The 18301-nt window shown below is 41.1% G+C and overlaps 1 protein-coding gene across 1 annotated transcript in view; it reads left to right on the plus strand.

Moving 5' to 3' along the window:
• The first annotated feature begins 222 nt into the window (after positions 1–222).
• LOC146035895 (sodium- and chloride-dependent neutral and basic amino acid transporter B(0+)-like) overlaps positions 223–18301 on the plus strand; it is a 98661-nt gene continuing 80582 nt past the window's right edge. The window contains exon 1 of the mRNA XM_083159592.1: positions 223–329. Coding sequence (XP_083015718.1) covers positions 267–329 — 63 coding nt within the window. The 5' untranslated portion in view covers positions 223–266. The remainder of the gene's footprint in view (positions 330–18301) is intronic.

Below are 18301 nucleotides of genomic sequence, written 5' to 3' on the forward strand. Positions count from 1 at the left end.
TTACAATCACAATTTTATTTTCTAAACAAAATCGACCATTAATTGGTGTCCAACTATGTGTAAGAATAATAAATCTTACCTTTACTTTCTTACTGCATAAGGAAACAGGAAACCTAAATAAACATAAACTTAATTAAGATTCATACAGAGTCAATTACTGAACTCTATAATTATAATGCAGAGCCTCCCAACACCTCACTTCATTCTATTACAGCACTACAGACACTGCAACCAAGTCGTGATATGCCTGCAGCCTGATACACGTCATGGGAAACATAGCTTTACCAGGATTTATGAAATGCTTTCAGAAAAAATCTGCAGATATTAATGTAAGTCATCTGCTACTGGTGGAGTTTTATGATTTATTTTAGTATTGTGCTGGTTTTTTAAAACTACACTATTTATACTGTATATAGAAATGTTAGTCTTACACTTTGTAAAGAAAATCTAGATTTAGTTGTGATCCGTGTATGTATTTATATATATATATTGTTTAAACAATGTGGTCACAAGCCATAGGGCACCCCAAAACTAGGAAAGGTGAGTGCCGATGTTAAGTGTATATATTGTTTATTAGATTAATTTTTTAAATTAGTCTTATTGTGGTCACATTCTCTCATGCACCCTGTTTTAACTAAAATTCCATAGCTTATGTTAACCATTTCCCTAAATGATTAGTGACAGGTGTGTTGGTAGCTGCTCACCTATAAAAGCAAAGTGTGCTGTGAGCTTCAGACCAGATAGCATGCCTGGAATCAAACATTGATGTGATAGCTATGTGTATTGTAGCCATTTTCAGAGATAGTGTTAGGACCTGCAGAACAGTGGGGTCCCGTGAAGGGGGCTGCAGGCTTAAATGCATTGATCAATTCATGAACCAAATCTCCACTATTTATTATCAGTTATTTTAGTGTGTGCAGAGCCCCTTCAATGTCTGTTTAAACAATGTGGTCACAAGCCATAGGGCACCCCAAAACTAGGAAAGGTGAGTGCCGATGTTTAGTGATTATAATATATATAGATAGATAGATAGATAGATAGATAGATAGAGAGAGAAAAAAGCTGCGATGCAGGTGGTACTCAAAGGGAAAGATTTTCAACAAACAAATAATAGCTGACACCGCAACCAGCTGTATTTACATATATACCTGTTTACCTGTATTGGACCTGCTGGTTCTAAGGAAGGCACCGCAGCAAGTACATGGTTACTTTGAGAGTGCCAGACTCACCTCTTGTTATTTATATATAACATCATGTTAGCTGCCAAAGCTATGGATTAAAGTTGGTCCCGCTTCACTTTGCCTGGCAGTCTCAGTGTGCTGCTTCATTCCCACGGTGTATTAGAGGAATTAACCCCTCAGTCGCTGGCACTTGAACAAGGATTGCAGCCTTGCTACCATAGATAAGACCTGACTGACGGTTTTCCCCAGTGTGTATATATATATATATATATATATATATATATATATATATATATATATATATATATATATATATATATATATATATATATATATATACGGGGGGAAGGGAGTGCAGCACTCGGGACTTAGATCCAAAGAACGACAAGATCACACAAAGTGTAGTTTGTGACGTTTCAGCCGGTGAGGCTTTTATCAAACAGCTTACATAAAGAATAGTGAACACTCACCTCTATTAATAGAGCAGTCTCATGAGTTTGTGCGGGAACAGCGGCACCTAGGACTCCACCTCCTCTCTGCGGGTCTGTGTGACGTCACTGGTCAGGGAAGCCGTCGTCTTGGAAACAAGACAACGGAATAGGTGAATACAACATTAAGTTGTCTCTGTTGACTTGCGATCACGTGAACAGTACTAGTGGCTAAACCAATTGCTTATATGTTAAAATAGTGTTAAGTAAAAACGTAATGGAAGTGGGACTATTAATACGGCTGCTGTCTGTGCTCAAACTCATGTAACTCTTCACTCAAAAAAAACATAAAACATGTGTTAAAATATAAACAGAAATGACAGCGTTAGCCTTATTAAAGTGACAGTGCATATAAATGGCGATCTAGAAAAAACAGATGATGTAAAAGTGAACATAGTATGTAAAAAATAGTTAAAAAAGACAAGAGTAGCTAAGTTCCACCTGTACAAACTTTGTTTTGAAATGTTAAATAGAAACAATTTTACTGGAGTGACTAGATGTAAGCTTATGCACTCCTATAAATTATAGATACATCATAATGCAGTGGATATGGCAAGACTGCTGCTAAACTCAGTTACTTCATAAAATAATCTCTAGATATAGATCTTACCACATGGTTATTTCTCTGATTATGGATACTGTAAAAAAACAGCATTCCATAAAGAAACTTAATTCATAAAAAGAACAATGTGTTATAAAAAGCAGTGTAAGCTCAGTTGCTCGTTGAGGCCCTTAGGGGCCAACGTGTTCAATTTAAATATCCACCTGGCCTCTAGCTGGAGAAGTTTTCTGCCTCTATCACCTCCCCTAGAAAGGGGGGGTATGTGGTCTATGATAGTATATCTGACGGAGGCCAAAGGATGTTGGAATTGTGCAAAATGACGGGCCAGCGGTTGGTCACTAGTACCTTTCTTAATTGCTGCCCGGATGGCCGACCGATGATTGGCCATTCTTTCTTTAAATGGCCTCTCAGTTTTCCCTACGTACACTAGGGTGCAGGGGCAGAAAATGATGTAGATGACATAGCTAGAGGTACAGGAAAGACAAAATCTAATGGGGATGCGAGCCCCTGAATGAGGATGGGGAAAAGACGTCCCCGTCTGCATGAAACTGCATGTAATGCAGTTTGGACATTTGATGCAGCCCTTTTTGGCTCACCCCAAAAAAGTGCTTGGTGCCTTTTCCCCTAAATTAGTGATGTCGGTTTTTACTAAGCGGTCTTTCAAGTTACGACCTCTCCTGTAAGCCGGCATCAAAGATGTGGATTCCATCTTCAGTTCAGGGTCTGTCTTGACTAAGGGCCAGAATTTTTTGGCCTTTTTTACCCTATTGGGGGTGTCGACAGTGTAAGTGTTGACCCATATCAACGAATTCTTTTGTTTGGTTGAAGAAGATGGAGGGCTTAATAACTCATGCCTGGATTTTTTTAAAGCTTTTTCTTTTTGGATTAGCAGCGCATGTGGATCATAACCTCGAGCAATACATTTTTTCATCATGTTGTCTAATTCGATGGTTGCTTCAGAGGGATCACTGACTATCCGCAAGACTCGGAGAAACTGGCTATATGGAAGGGATAGCTTGCTGTGGATCGGGTGGGCACTGCTTGCCAAGACAAAGTTGTTCCTGTCTGTTGGCTTTCGGTATAAGCTGGTTCGAATACCTGTGGGCCTTTTTGAAATCGTGACATCTAAGAAATTGGTTTGTTCATTATTAATGGCATAGGTAAATTTAACAGGACTTCCTGAGCTATTGTGGGAATCCATGATTGCGCTGAATTCGCCTGCTGTGCCTAACCAAAAAATCAAAATGTCATCGATATATCGATGGTAACTCAAGATGTTGTTGGCGATGTTGGGGTCTCTGAAAAAGAGGTCTCTCTCAACCTCGAACATGTAAGTATTGGCTAGCGAAGGGGCCACTGAGGACCCTATCGCCACGCCTTCTGTTTGTAAATAATATGACCCATCGCAAAAAAAATAATTTTTGCTGAGGACCTGTTCTAATAGTTCTAAAAAGAAATCAAGGTCTGGACCCAGGTAATGCTTATTATTTATTAACACCCTTTTGACGGCTTGTATCCCTACCTGGTGGGGAATACAGGTGTATAGATTACACACATCGACAGTAATCAATAAACAAGAATCAGGTATGACGCCTAGTGTCTCCAATGTCACCAGCAAGGAGGTAGTATCCTTCAAAAAGGTTGGAAAAGATTGTACTACCGGCTGTAAGAAGCCATCCAGGTAGACCAAGATCGGCTGGAATATCGACCCCCGGGCCGATATTATCGGTCTACCTGGCGGCTTTGTGGGATGCTTGTGGATTTTGGGGATAAGATATAAAATGGGTTTGATGGGGAAAGGTACTGTAAGGTAATCCCTACATTTTTCAGAAATAAACCCCTCTTTAACCCCCATGTCCAGAGTTTTATCCAGCTGTTTCTTAAATGACTGCGTGGGATCACGGGATAACTTGGTTTAGGTCGCAGCATCCGACAACTGTCTTTGAATTTCGTCACGATAGTCCGATAAATCTTGGATGACGATTGAACCACCTTTGTCTGACTGTCTTATGATGATGTCATCATAAGAAGCCAGATCTACCATAGCCTTGCGTTCTGCCTGAGTCATGTTCCATGTCGTGGGTTTAGTGTTGCTGGGGGAAGGACCATCTAACTGCTCACCCAGCATGCGAGAAAAAGCCCTCAATGATGGATTAATGCTGGGGGGATCGAAGGTAGAACGAGGTTTGAAACGGGCAATGTGTTTAGGTATCTCAGCCTGGTTATATATGGCTGGTCATCCTTAAAATGTTCTTTTAGTCTCAATTTGCGGTTCAGTTGGTACAGTTCCACTTTGTTTTGTAGGGGATCAGCTATGGAGCTGGGTATGAAGGCTAACCCTTTTTGGAGAACTTTAGTCTCATCCGCTGTTAATGTTCTTTTTGACAAATTGAAGACGATGTCCTCTAATGTCTCAGGGTTTTTTTTGTCTGCCTTCCTTTCCCTGAGGTTTTGCCTGCCCCTTCTCGTGCGGGTGGCTTTGTACCCAAAATTTGGGCTCTTGTAAGTACCCCTAAAGGGCGGGAACCAGGGGTATCGTTTCTTTCACCTCTGTCACTATCGCTACCCGTGGTCGCGGAATCATAGATGTTCCTGCGGCGGTTGCGATATTGTTTGCGTCTGCTGATGACAGAGGGCTCATCATTGTATTGCGCCCCTGTTAGCCAGCCATAGACCCGCTGGAATTCATAATCTTGGTCTACTTTCGTGCGTTTAGCTCGTTTGAATTGGAGGAGTTCCTCCTTATATTTTTCAATATCGTTGTTGAGCTTGTTGATCCAATCGCCTGCAGGATCAGATGTCAGAATGGTCTTCTTTTCAATTTCATAACTGGCAAATGCTTGTTTAGCTTTCTCGAATTCCTTTTTGGACTCTTCAATTACCAACAAAAGTAAATCAAAAGAACACTTATTAAGGATGGAAGTCCATTTTATACAAAACTCGGTGTTGTACTGCCCTATAGTAGGGACATTGCGTATTCTGAACCCGTGAGGGATCCTCTTGTCGCGGAAATAATTGGACAATGTCAGTCCATGATAAAAGAAGTCCAATTCCCTTTTCTTTAATCGATACATGTTTTGAAAAATATCTTTAGGAATATCCTTACCCACCAACAGTCCGGCCTCCTCAATAAATAGAATGCCTTCAAATTCTGACTCAGAATAGCTGAATACTGAGCCCGGAGTGAGCGTCACTCGCTGGTGAACAACCTCACTTGCTGGTGTCGACTGCATGTCGACTGCAATTACTTGCGGGATGCAGATACACTGTAATGAACGTTCAAGGAGCAACTTTGAGTTTGCCGAGTAAGCAGCCCTTGCAGGTGTAGCAGAATTCTTGCCTTAAATGAAAAAACGTGCAATGGTGCTGGTGCTCCCGTGAGGACAAATACTGATGAATGCTGAATGAGCAAAAGGTGTTGGTGAAAAAGCTGGTCGGTGCCTCGCTGTGGTAGATAGAAGATGCACTCACTCGTGGTGTCTGCGATGCTTCAGGTCTCCATACATACAAATTCGGGGGTAGCTGGCACTCGTACCTATGACAGGTATGGCCCGGTGCATTCACAATGAGGGCTGCGGTCGCAGGACTCCAATAAATACGGGGAGAAGGGAGTGCGGCACTCGGGACTTAGATCCAAAGAACGACAAGATCACACAAAGTGTAGTTTGTGACGTTTCAGCCGGTGAGGCTTTTATCAAACAGCTTACATAAAGAATAGTAAACACTCACCTCTATTAATAGAGCAGTCTCATGAGTTTGTGCGGGAACAGCAGCACCTAGGACTCCACCTCCTCTCGGCGGGTCTGTGTGACGTCACTGGTCAGGGAAGCCGTCGTCTTGGAAACAAGACAACGGAATAGGTGAATACAACATTAAGTTGTCTCTGTTGACGTGCGATCACGTGAACAGTACTAGTGGCTAAACCAATTGCTTATATGTTAAAATAGTGTTAAGTAAAAACGTAATGGAAGTGGGACTATTAATACGGCTGCTGTCTGTGCTCAAACTCATGTAACTCTTCACTCAAAAAAAACATCAAACATGTGTTAAAATATAAACAGAAATGACAGCGTTAGCCTTATTAAAGTGACAGTGCATATAAATGGCGATCTAGAAAAAACAGATGATGTAAAAGTGAACATAGTATGTAAAAAATAGTTAAAAAAGACAAGAGTAGCTAAGTTCCACCTGTACAAACTTTGTTTTGAAATGCTAAATAGAAACAATTTTACTGGAGTGACTAGATGTAAGCTTATGCACTCCTATAAATTATAGATACATCATAATGCAGTGGATATGGCAAGACTGCTGCTAAACTCAGTTACTTCGTAAAATAATCTCTAGATATAGATCTTACCACATGGTTATTTCTCTGATTATGGATACTGTAAAAAAACAGCATTCCATAAAGAAACTTAATTCATAAAAAGAACAATGTGTTATAAAAAGCAGTGTAAGCTCAGCTGCTCGTTGAGGCCCTTAGGGGCCACCGTGTTCAATTTAAATATCCACCTGGCCTCTAGCTGGAGAAGTTTTCTGCCTCTATCACCTCCCCTAGAAAGGGGGGTTATGTGGTCTATGATAGTATATCTGACGGAGGCCAAAGGATGTTGGAATTGTGCAAAATGACGGGCCAGCGGTTGGTCACTAGTACCTTTCTTAATTGCTGCCCGGATGGCCGACCGATGATTGGCCATTCTTTCTTTAAATGGCCTCTCAGTTTTCCCTACGTACACTAGGGAGCAGGGGCAAAAAATGATGTAGATGACATAGCTAGAGGTACAGGAAAGACAAAATCTAATGGGGATGCGAGCCCCTGAATGAGGATGGGGAAAAGACGTCCCCGTCTGCATGAAACTGCATGTAATGCAGTTTGGACATTTGATGCAGCCCTTTTTGGCTCACCCCAAAAAAGTGCTTGGTGCCTTTTTCCCTAAATTAGTGATGTCGGTTTTTACTAAGCGAACTTTCAAGTTACGACCTCTCCTGTAAGCCGGCATCAAAGATGTGGAATCCATCTTCAGTTCAGGGTCTGTCTTGACTAAGGGCCAGAATTTTTTGACCTTTTTTACCCTATTGGGGGTGTCGACAGTGTTGACCCATATCAACGAATTCTTTTGTTTGGTTGAAGAAGATGGAGGGCTTAATAACTCATGCCTGGATTTTTTTAAAGCTTTTTCTTTTTGGATTAGCAGCGCATGTGGATCATAACCTCGAGCAATACATTTTTTCATCATGTTGTCTAATTCGATGGTTGCTTCAGAGGGATCACTGACTACCTGCAAGACTTGGAGAAACTGGCTATATGGAAGGGATAGCTTGCTGTGGATCGGGTGGGCACTGCTTGCCAAGACAAAGTTGTTCCTGTCTGTTGGCTTTCGGTATAAGCTGGTTCGAATACCTGTGGGCCTTTTTAAAATCGTGACATCTAAGAAATTGGTTTGTTCATTATTAATGGCATAGGTAAATTTAACAGGACTTCCTGAGCTATTGTGGGAATCCATAATTGCGCTGAATTCGCCTGCTGTGCCTAACCAAAAAATCAAAATGTCATCGATATATCGATGGTAACTCAAGATGTTGTTGGCGATGTTGGGGTCTCTGAAAAAGAGGTCTCTCTCAACCTCGAACATGTAAGTATTGGCTAGCGAAGGGGCCACTGAGGACCCTATCGCCACGCCTTCTGTTTGTAAATAATATGACCCATTGCAAAAAAAATAATTTTTGCTGAGGACCTGTTCTAATAGTTCTAAAAAGAAATCAAGGTCTGGACCCAGGTAATGCTTATTATTTATTAACACCCTTTTGACGGCTTGTATCCCTGCCTGGTGGGGAATTCAGGTGTATAGATTACACACATCGACAGTAATCAATAAACAAGAAACAGAAGGCGTGGCGATGGGGTCCTCAGTGGCCCCTTTGCTAGCCAATACTTACATGTTCGAGGTTGAGAGAGACCTCTTTTTCAGAGACCCCAACATCGCCAACAACATCTTGAGTTACCATCGATATATCGATGACATTTTGATTGTTTGGTTAGGCACAGCAGGCGAATTCAGCGCAATCATGGATTCCCACAATAGCTCAGGAAGTCCTGTTAAATTTACCTATGCCATTAATAATGAACAAACCAATTTCTTAGATGTCACGATTTCAAAAAGGCCCAGAGGTATTCGAACCAGCTTATACCGAAAGCCAACAGACAGGAACAACTTTGTCATGGCAAGCAGTGCCTACCCGATCCACAGCAAGCTATCCCTTCCATATAGCCAGTTTCTCCGAGTCTTGCGGATAGTCAGTGATCCCTCTGAAGCAACCATCGAATTAGACAACATGATTAAAAAATGTATTGCTCGAGGTTATGATCCACATGCGCTGCTAATACAAAAAGAAAAAGCTTTAAAAAAATCCAGGCATGAGTTATTAAGCCCTCCATCTTCTTCAACCAAACAAAAGAATTCGTTGATATGGGTCAACACTTACACTGTCGACACCCCCAATAGGGTAAAAAAGGCCAAAAAATTCTGGCCGTTAGTCAAGACAGACCCTGAACTGAAGATGGAATCCACATCTTTGATGCCGGCTTACAGGAGAGGTCGTAACTTGAAAGACCGCTTAGTAAAAACCGACATCACTAATTTAGGGAAAAAGGCACCAAGCACTTTTTTGGGGAGAGCCAAAAAGGGCTGCATCAAATGTCCAAACTGCATTACATGCAGTTTCATGCAGACGGGGACATCTTTTCCCCATCCTCATTCAGGGGCTCGCATCCCCATTAGATTTTGTCTTTCCTGTACCTCTAGCTATGTCATCTACATCATTTTCTGCCCCTGCTCCCTAGTGTACGTAGGGAAAACTGAGAGGCCATTTAAAGAAAGAATGGCCAATCATCAGTCGGCCATCCGGGCAGCAATTAAGAAAGGTACTAGTGACCAACCGCTGGCCCGTCATTTTGCACATTTCCAACATCCTTTGGCCTCTGTCAGATATACTATCATAGACCACATCCCTCCCTTTCTAGGGGAGGTGATAGAGGCAGAAAATTTCTCCAGCTAGAGGCCAGGTGGATATTTAAATTGAACACGTTGGCCCCTAAGGGCCTCAACGAGCAACTAAGCTTACACTGCTTTTTATAACACAATTGTTCTTTTTATGAATTAAGTTTCTTTATGGAATGCTGTTTTTTTACAGTATCCATAATCAGAGAAATAACCATGTGGTAAGATCTATATCTAGAGATTATTTTATGAAGTAACTTAGTTTAGCAGCAGTCTTGCCATATCCACTGCATTATGATGTATCTATAATTTATAGGAGTGCATAAGCTTACATCTAGTCACTCCAGTAAAATTGTTTCTATTTAACATTTCAAAACAAAGTTTGTACAGGTGGAACTTAGCTACTCTTGTCTTTTTTAACTATTTTTTACATACTATGTTCACTTTTACATCATCTGTTTTTTCTAGATCGCCATTTATATGCACTGTCACTTTAATAAGGCTAACGCTGTCATTTCTGTTTATATTTTAACACATGTTTGATGTTTTTTTTGAGTGAAGAGTTACATGAGTTTGAGTACAGACAGCAGCCGTATTAATAGTCCCACTTCCATTACGTTTTTACTTGACACTATTTTAACATATAAGCAATTGGTTTAGCCACTAGTACTGTTCACGTGATCGCACGTCAACAGAGACAACTTAATGTTGTATTCACCTATTCCGTTGTCTTGTTTCCAAGACGACGGCTTCCCTGACCAGTGACGTCACACAGACCAGCCGAGAGGAGGTGGAGTCCTAGGTGCCGCTGTTCCCGCACAAACTCATGAGACTGCTCTATTAATAGAGGTGAGTGTTCACTATTCTTAATGTAAGCTGTTTGATAAAAGCCTCACCGGCTGAAATGTCACAAACTACACTGTTGTGTAAGCTTGTCGTTCTTTGGATCTAAGTCCCGAGTGCCGCACTCCCTTCCCCCCGTATTTATTGGAGTCCTGCGACCGCAGCCCTCATTGTGAAGGCACCGGGCCATACCTGTCATAGGTACGAGTGCCAGCTACCCCCGAATTTGTATATATATATATATATATATATATATATATATATATATATATATATATATATATATATATATATATATATATATATATATATATATATATATATATATATATATATATATATATATATATATATATATGTACAGTACTAGGTTGCTGTTGCGCTGGTGTTAAGTGTATGTCCAAATAATGGGGGAAGTCACTGTGTCGACACACAATGTGACTACTTCGCACCAAAAGTCCGTTTATAAGACTGCAGCTCAAACTTCCACGGGTGTAGCTCCCGGGCTCACAGGAGTTGGAAATCTAGACAGAACAGAGGAAAGGAAGAAGGCGCTTCCTGGTGCATTAAACGAGATTTTATTTTAAACAATTAGGAGTAACAAACTCCAGGGTACTTCAAGGTGATGCTCGTACCAATATTAAGAACTCTGTGGGCTGGTTACCACAAGATTTAAAACATATTCAAACAGGCAATAACAGCTCACGCGAATCCTTGCTGGTATCTAACGGGGCGTTTGTAGGTGCGCACGCTGGATTGCGTCGCATAGACAGAGAGTCCCGAAGAACCAAGCAGCCGTCCGGTGAGTGACAAGGGGTACGTAGCAGGCCACGCCCTGACGCGTTTCGTCACTGCGGACTTCGTCAGAGGGCGTGGCTACTGCTTACGTACAACATCTTTAAGTAGTGAGCTGCTGCCAATCAGGGGCACGGAGGCTCGACTGATATTAGCCAATCATTGGACCTGGCCGGCCAACAGGAATCCTATTAGATATTTCAAGTCAGTCTGATATGAAGATCAAGGCTGCAGGATAAGCACCAAGCTGTTAACTTATAATAAGCGCTAAAAAGAAGTAGCGTATATGATAGCTACACATGACGGCATATAAGAATATCATGCCGACCGACAGAAGCTCACTTTACAATAGAACACTCAAAAAAATATATTACACAAACCTTTGCATAATAAAAACATGAATAATCATAAAAAATTCCTAAAAAGTTAATCATATTCAAAAAAATTCAGAGAAATGGACATAGGTTAACACTATACATATGTATAAAAATCGGTAATCAAAAAACCAGAAAAATATTATTATGTCAACAGATCTCTTGCTGCAAAAAAACTATTAATTTAAAAACGGAGTGATCTCGTACCCCTTGTTAAGACCAACGGGGGTGAGGGTGTTAAGGGTCAAGATCCATGATGTTTCCCTTTTTAAGAGGAATTTGTCTATGTCCCCTCCTCTCTTAGCTGGATATATTTTTTCAATGCCTTTCACTTGAAGGCTGGAAGGATCACAACCGTGTGTTTCTTTAAAATGTCGTGAGACGCTATGGTTCGTCACTCCATGTTTTATATTTCTTATGTGTTCTAAAATTCTAGTTTTAAAACACCTTTTAGTTTTACCCACATATTTAAAACCACACCCACATTTTAGAAGATATACAATGTGGGTGGAGTTACAGTTAATAAAATCTTTTATCTTGTACTCAGAGTCCCATATATTACAACCTTTATTGATGAATGGGCACACTTTGCAACTGTTACAAGGGAAGCAACCTTTCAAAGAGAGAAAGGAGTTAGTTGGTGCGCGGGAGGGCAGTGTTTCCAGCTGACTTTTGGAAACCAAAGATTTTATAGTTTTAGCCCGTCTATACACTATCTTAGGGGCAGGAGGAAGGTGCTCAGCAAGGATAGGGTCAAGCTTGAGCACATTCCAGTGTTTCTTAAACATCCGACTAATTTCCTTCTCTGCACTACTATATTGAGTGATGAACATCAAATCACTCAGAGGCGCAGTAACAGGAGTCTGATGTGTGGCAGTTCTCTCATTCTTAGTAACAAGGAGAGTACTCCTGTCTAAATTTCTGGCTCTAACAAGAGCCAGACAATTGAAGATAAAATTATGGAAAATAAACATAAAAAATTCCTACGAGACAAAAACGATTATGAGACCAATCAAATTAGATCATGGAATTTAAATCACAGACAGGATACTGCCAGTAACATGACTAATAATACTAATAAAAATAAACAGCGACAATACCAAAACCCCCAATATAGGGAAAGGTTTCAGGGTAATAGAGACTACTCATCCCCCAGAAACAACCAAAGACGATTCCAATCCCCTAGAAATAGGGAGCGCTATCTAAATAATAATGAAAAAAGATCCCACTCACAGAATTGGGTCAGAGTACCTCAAAAAAATAAATACGGTATACATGATCCTAAAAAATCATGGAACAAACCGGTCTTAGATCAACCCAAACCCAGAGTGTGGGAACATAGAAATAGATTTGAGGCTCTGAACAATCCCAATATAGAAAACCAGCATTTTTTAGAATCAGGGGGGACAAGCGACACATTGAGTCGACACCCTGCCCCCCAAAGAACACCTTTAAGCCTAAAAAGACGGTTAGGGGAAGGAGGGGACAAGGAAGTACCAAACAGAGAATCCAAACTACGGTACATCCAATAAACGCTGCTCACATTAATAACATTGAGTCCCGGGAGGGCAATATTAAAAACGATAATTTAGGTATTTTTAATATCTCTAAAAAAAACTCTCACTGATTTTGAATTGGCAGTTTTGAAAAAGGGGCTCTCATATGCTCCCAACAAAGCTCCCAATAAGGTTGACTTGCTTATAGATGTAAACCTTTTTGCACGTAAACTGACACTAAAACGACACTTTTTGCGTAAAAATCCTAATAGTGAAAATGCCTCACAATCAGACCAAGCCACTTATACTTCTGGGTTAAAACTCAAATCGACATTTTACCCCTTGGAGTCGAAAGGGCCCTATATTGACTTGTTCTCACAACTTATAAAAAAGGACATTGAAAAATTGTGTGCTAATAGTTCCAGTAGAAGCAATATAGAACATAATCTCACCAAAAAAGAGTGGGACGCACTTGTTAATTTATCTTGTGATAGTTCTATTGTAATAAAGAACGCCGACAAAGGCGGAGGGATAGTGGTTATGGATAGGGACCACTATGTATCGGAAGCTTATAATCTATTATCTGATACTAATTCCTACACTAAATTAAAAGGTGACCCTACATCAGAATACCTCGGCGAACTTGAAGTGCTATTGAAGGATGGTCTCAGACAAAAAGTTATCTGTCTTGATGAATACAAGTATTTGTATAACTGTACCCCCAACCTCGCCACATTCTATCACCTGCCTAAGGTTCATAAGAACCCTATTAAGCCTCCTGGCAGGCCAATAGTGGCAGGAGTTGGTTCACTTACCTCGAGGGTATCTGAATACGTAGACTCATACATCAAAGTATATGTTCCTTTGATCAAAACATATATACGAGACTCCACACATCTCTTGCAAATCTTGGAACCCATTAAATGGCAATCTGAATATAACTTTGCCACAATTGACGTGCAGGCGCTGTATACCAGCATACCGCACGAGAAAGGTATCCAGTCAGTTGATTCACGGCTTAGACTTGACCCTAAAATGTCCGTTGAAAGAGTGTTGTTCATTTGCAATTGTCTCCGTTTTGTGCTTAAGCACAATTATTTTGAGTTTTTAAATGAATGGTTCCTACAGACCTGTGGGACAGCGATGGGCACGATTTGTGCCCCCAGCCTGGCAAATATATACATGGCCGACTGGGAATCCAGCTGTCTCACAGGTCTGTGGAAAGATAACATCGTTCTCATCAAACGTTACATCGATGACGTGGTCATAATTTGGAGAGGTGATAAAAACACATTTGATGAGTTCATGCTGCATTTAAATGTGAATGAATATAACTTGCGGTTCATTTCGAACTTTCAGAAAAAAAGTATTGAATTCCTTGATGTGCTCATGAGTGTTGAAAATTTTCCAGCTATCGATAATATAGAAACATCAACATTTTTTAAGTCAGTTGACTCTAACAATTATCTCGACTATCGAAGCTGTCATTATGGTCCCTGGAAGGATAACATCCCATTCTCCCAGTTTTTAAGGCTGCGGAGAAATTGTTCCAATGTTAACACCTTTGAGAACCAAGCGTCAACTTATGTTGAAAGATTCAGGGAGAAGGGGTACCCAGAGAATATTATTAATGGGGCTCTTGTTAGAGCCAGAAATTTAGACAGGAGTACTCTCCTTGTTACTAAGAATGAGAGAACTGCCACACATCAGACTCCTGTTACTGCGCCTCTGAGTGATTTGATGTTCATCACTCAATATAGTAGTGCAGAGAAGGAAATTAGTCGGATGTTTAAGAAACACTGGAATGTGCTCAAGCTTGACCCTATCCTTGCTGAGCACCTTCCTCCTGCCCCTAAGATAGTGTATAGACGGGCTAAAACTATAAAATCTTTGGTTTCCAAAAGTCAGCTGGAAACACTGCCCTCCCGCGCACCAACTAACTCCTTTCTCTCTTTGAAAGGTTGCTTCCCTTGTAACAGTTGCAAAGTGTGCCCATTCATCAATAAAGGTTGTAATATATGGGACTCTGAGTACAAGATAAAAGATTTTATTAACTGTAACTCCACCCACATTGTATATCTTCTAAAATGTGGGTGTGGTTTTAAATATGTGGGTAAAACTAAAAGGTGTTTTAAAACTAGAATTTTAGAACACATAAGAAATATAAAACATGGAGTGACGAACCATAGCGTCTCACGACATTTTAAAGAAACACACGGTTGTGATCCTTCCAGCCTTCAAGTGAAAGGCATTGAAAAAATATATCCAGCTAAGAGAGGAGGGGACATAGACAAATTCCTCTTAAAAAGGGAAACATCATGGATCTTGACCCTTAACACCCTCACCCCCGTTGGTCTTAACGAGGGGTACGAGATCACTCCGTTTTTAAATTAATAGTTTTTTTGCAGCAAGAGATCTGTTGACATAATAATATTTTTCTGGTTTTTTGATTACCGATTTTTATACATATGTATAGTGTTAACCTATGTCCATTTCTCTGAATATGATTAACTTTTTAGGAATTTTTTATGATTATTCATGTTTTTATTATGCAAAGGTTTGTGTAATATATTTTTTTGAGTGTTCTATTGTAAAGTGAGCTTCTGTCGGTCGGCATGATATTCTTATATGCCGTCATGTGTAGCTATCATATACGCTACTTCTTTTTAGCGCTTATTATAAGTTAACAGCTTGGTGCTTATCCTGCAGCCTTGATCTTCATATCAGACTGACTTGAAATATCTAATAGGATTCCTGTTGGCCGGCCAGGTCCAATGATTGGCTAATATCAGTCGAGCCTCCGTGCCCCTGATTGGCAGCAGCTCACTACTTAAAGATGTTGTACGTAAGCAGTAGCCACGCCCTCTGACGAAGTCCGCAGTGACGAAACGCGTCAGGGCGTGGCCTGCTACGTACCCCTTGTCACTCACCGGACGGCTGCTTGGTTCTTCGGGACTCTCTGTCTATGCGACGCAATCCAGCGTGCGCACCTACAAACGCCCCGTTAGATACCAGCAAGGATTCGCGTGAGCTGTTATTGCCTGTTTGAATATGTTTTAAATCTTGTGGTAACCAGCCCACAGAGTTCTTAATATTGGTACGAGCATCACCTTGAAGTACCCTGGAGTTTGTTACTCCTAATTGTTTAAAATAAAATCTCGTTTAATGCACCAGGAAGCGCCTTCTTCCTTTCCTCTGTTCTGTCGATATAGATATAGATATAGATATAGATATAGATAGGGACATAGATATAGATATAGATATAGATATAGATAGGGACGCGGTGGTGCAGCACTCTTAGCAGTTTTCCAATAAGTCACGATAAGACCAGGGCCCAGTTGGACCCTGGTCTTATCGTGACTTATTGAAAAACTGCTAAGAGTGCCGCACCACTGCGTCACTGCATCTACATTTGTGAAGGCACCGGCTCCGTTATTTGGTTGTTACAGGGAGTGCCGAACCCACGCTGTACATATATATATATATATATGAGTAATTCAGTTTTTGAGACTCTCATTACATATGAAAGTTTTACAGTATTTTACAGTTATGTTTGAGTGCCATCTAAATTTTAAAAAATGTTATGTGCAGGGGGGATCCGGCTCTCCCTATATTCCACTTACTGTGCTGGCTGCCCGCGTCGATACACAATATACTGCAGGGGGAGGAAGCAGCACTCCATACAAAACCAAACCTTTTGTTATGACCTGAGGAAATTGCTGTATTAAAGCAATGAAAGGTGTATGAGGGGTACATTACACTTATGGACACGCCCCTTTTTTGTTGACCAAACACCCTTTTCTGGAGCGAGCATGTATATATATATATATATATATATATATATATATATATATATATATATATATATATAGATACAGAAGTACCAACACACTTGCCATTCCTAAGAATGGGGTGCAAACAGTACCCACTTCCCAGGATGCTGTGCAGTGGCCTGTGACCACACACTCTAGTAAATACAAACACAGGGGGCCCAGCACTCACTACAAAAATCTAACTCACCGTAACATTCAAATAATCAATTAAATAAATAATGGGGTTTTAGTTCATGAATTGATCAGCCCATTGCCAAGGGACCCCATTTCACTGCAAGTCCTACACTAACAACTGGTTTTCATGGGAACCTGGCAACTGCTTGCACATCATAGCTAAAATGAACATGTTTTTTTCCTGGGTTAACCCCTTCCCGACATTGGACGTACATTTACGTCATGGTCGGGAAGTACTTCCCGACACATGGCATAAATGTACGTCATGGGTTAAAACTGTCACCGCGTCTATAGACGCGGTGACAGTTTGGAGATGTCTGCTGTCCCTGACAGCAGACATCCCCCCTCGCCGCCCGGGGGGGGCAGGGATGCCCCCGCCGGTCGGCGATCGCTGTGATTGGCTGTTCAAATGTGAACAGCCAATCACAGCTATTTCTGTGTTACCGGCGGCTATGCCGCTCGGTAACATAGAAAACGGTGGTGATCGGTACAGCACCGATCACCACCGATCCGCGGACACCCCCTCCCTCCCACCCGGCAGCACCCGGCAGCACTATGTGCTTACCCGGCACCCGGCAGCCGCTCTCCTCCCTCTGGTATGCGCCGCAGCGCTGCCTCCCCCCTCCCTCCCTCCCCCCGCCAGCAGCAGCAGCACTAGGGACTGTAAAAATGTAAAAAAATTAAATGAAATGATTATATATATATATATATATATATATATATATATATGTGTGTGTGTGTATGTGTGTATATACACACACACATATATATATATATATATATATATATATATATATATATATATATATATATATATATGTGTGTGTGTATATACACACACACATATATATATATATATATGTGTGTATATACACATATATATACACACATATATATATATATATATGTGTGTATATACACATATATATATATATATATGTGTGTGTATATACACATATATATATATATATATATATATATATATATATATATATATATATATATATATATATATATATATATATATATATATATATATATACATACAGATAGATATTCCCGACCGAAGACGTATATATACGTCATGGTCGGGAGGTACTTCCCGACCGAAGACGTATATATACGTCATGGTTTTAAACTGTCACCGCGTCCATAGACGCGGTGACAGTTTGGAGATGTCTGCTGTCCCTGAGCCCCGGTCGGCGATCGCTGCGATTGGCTGTTCAAATGTGAACAGCCAATTGCAGCGTTTTCTGTGTTACCGGCGGCTAAGCCGCTCGGTAACACAGTGATCGGTGCTGTTAAGTACAGCACCGATCACCACCGATCGCCAGCCCCCCCATCCCACCCGGCAGCCCCCCCTCCCTCCCACCCACCCGGCTGCCGCAGCGCCAGCACCCCTCCCAACCCCCCACCAGCCGCAGCGCCAGCCCCCCTCCCAAAGCTGTGGACCAAAATGGGGTCACTTGTGGGGGGGTTCCACTGTATTGGTGCTTCGGGGGTCTTGCTAATGCGACATAGCACCCACCATTCATTCCACCACCAAAAATCACTCCT

Source organism: Crinia signifera, chromosome 9 (genome assembly GCF_055691185.1).
Source record: "Crinia signifera chromosome 9, ASM5569118v1, whole genome shotgun sequence".
Lineage (NCBI taxonomy): Eukaryota > Metazoa > Chordata > Amphibia > Anura > Myobatrachidae > Crinia > Crinia signifera.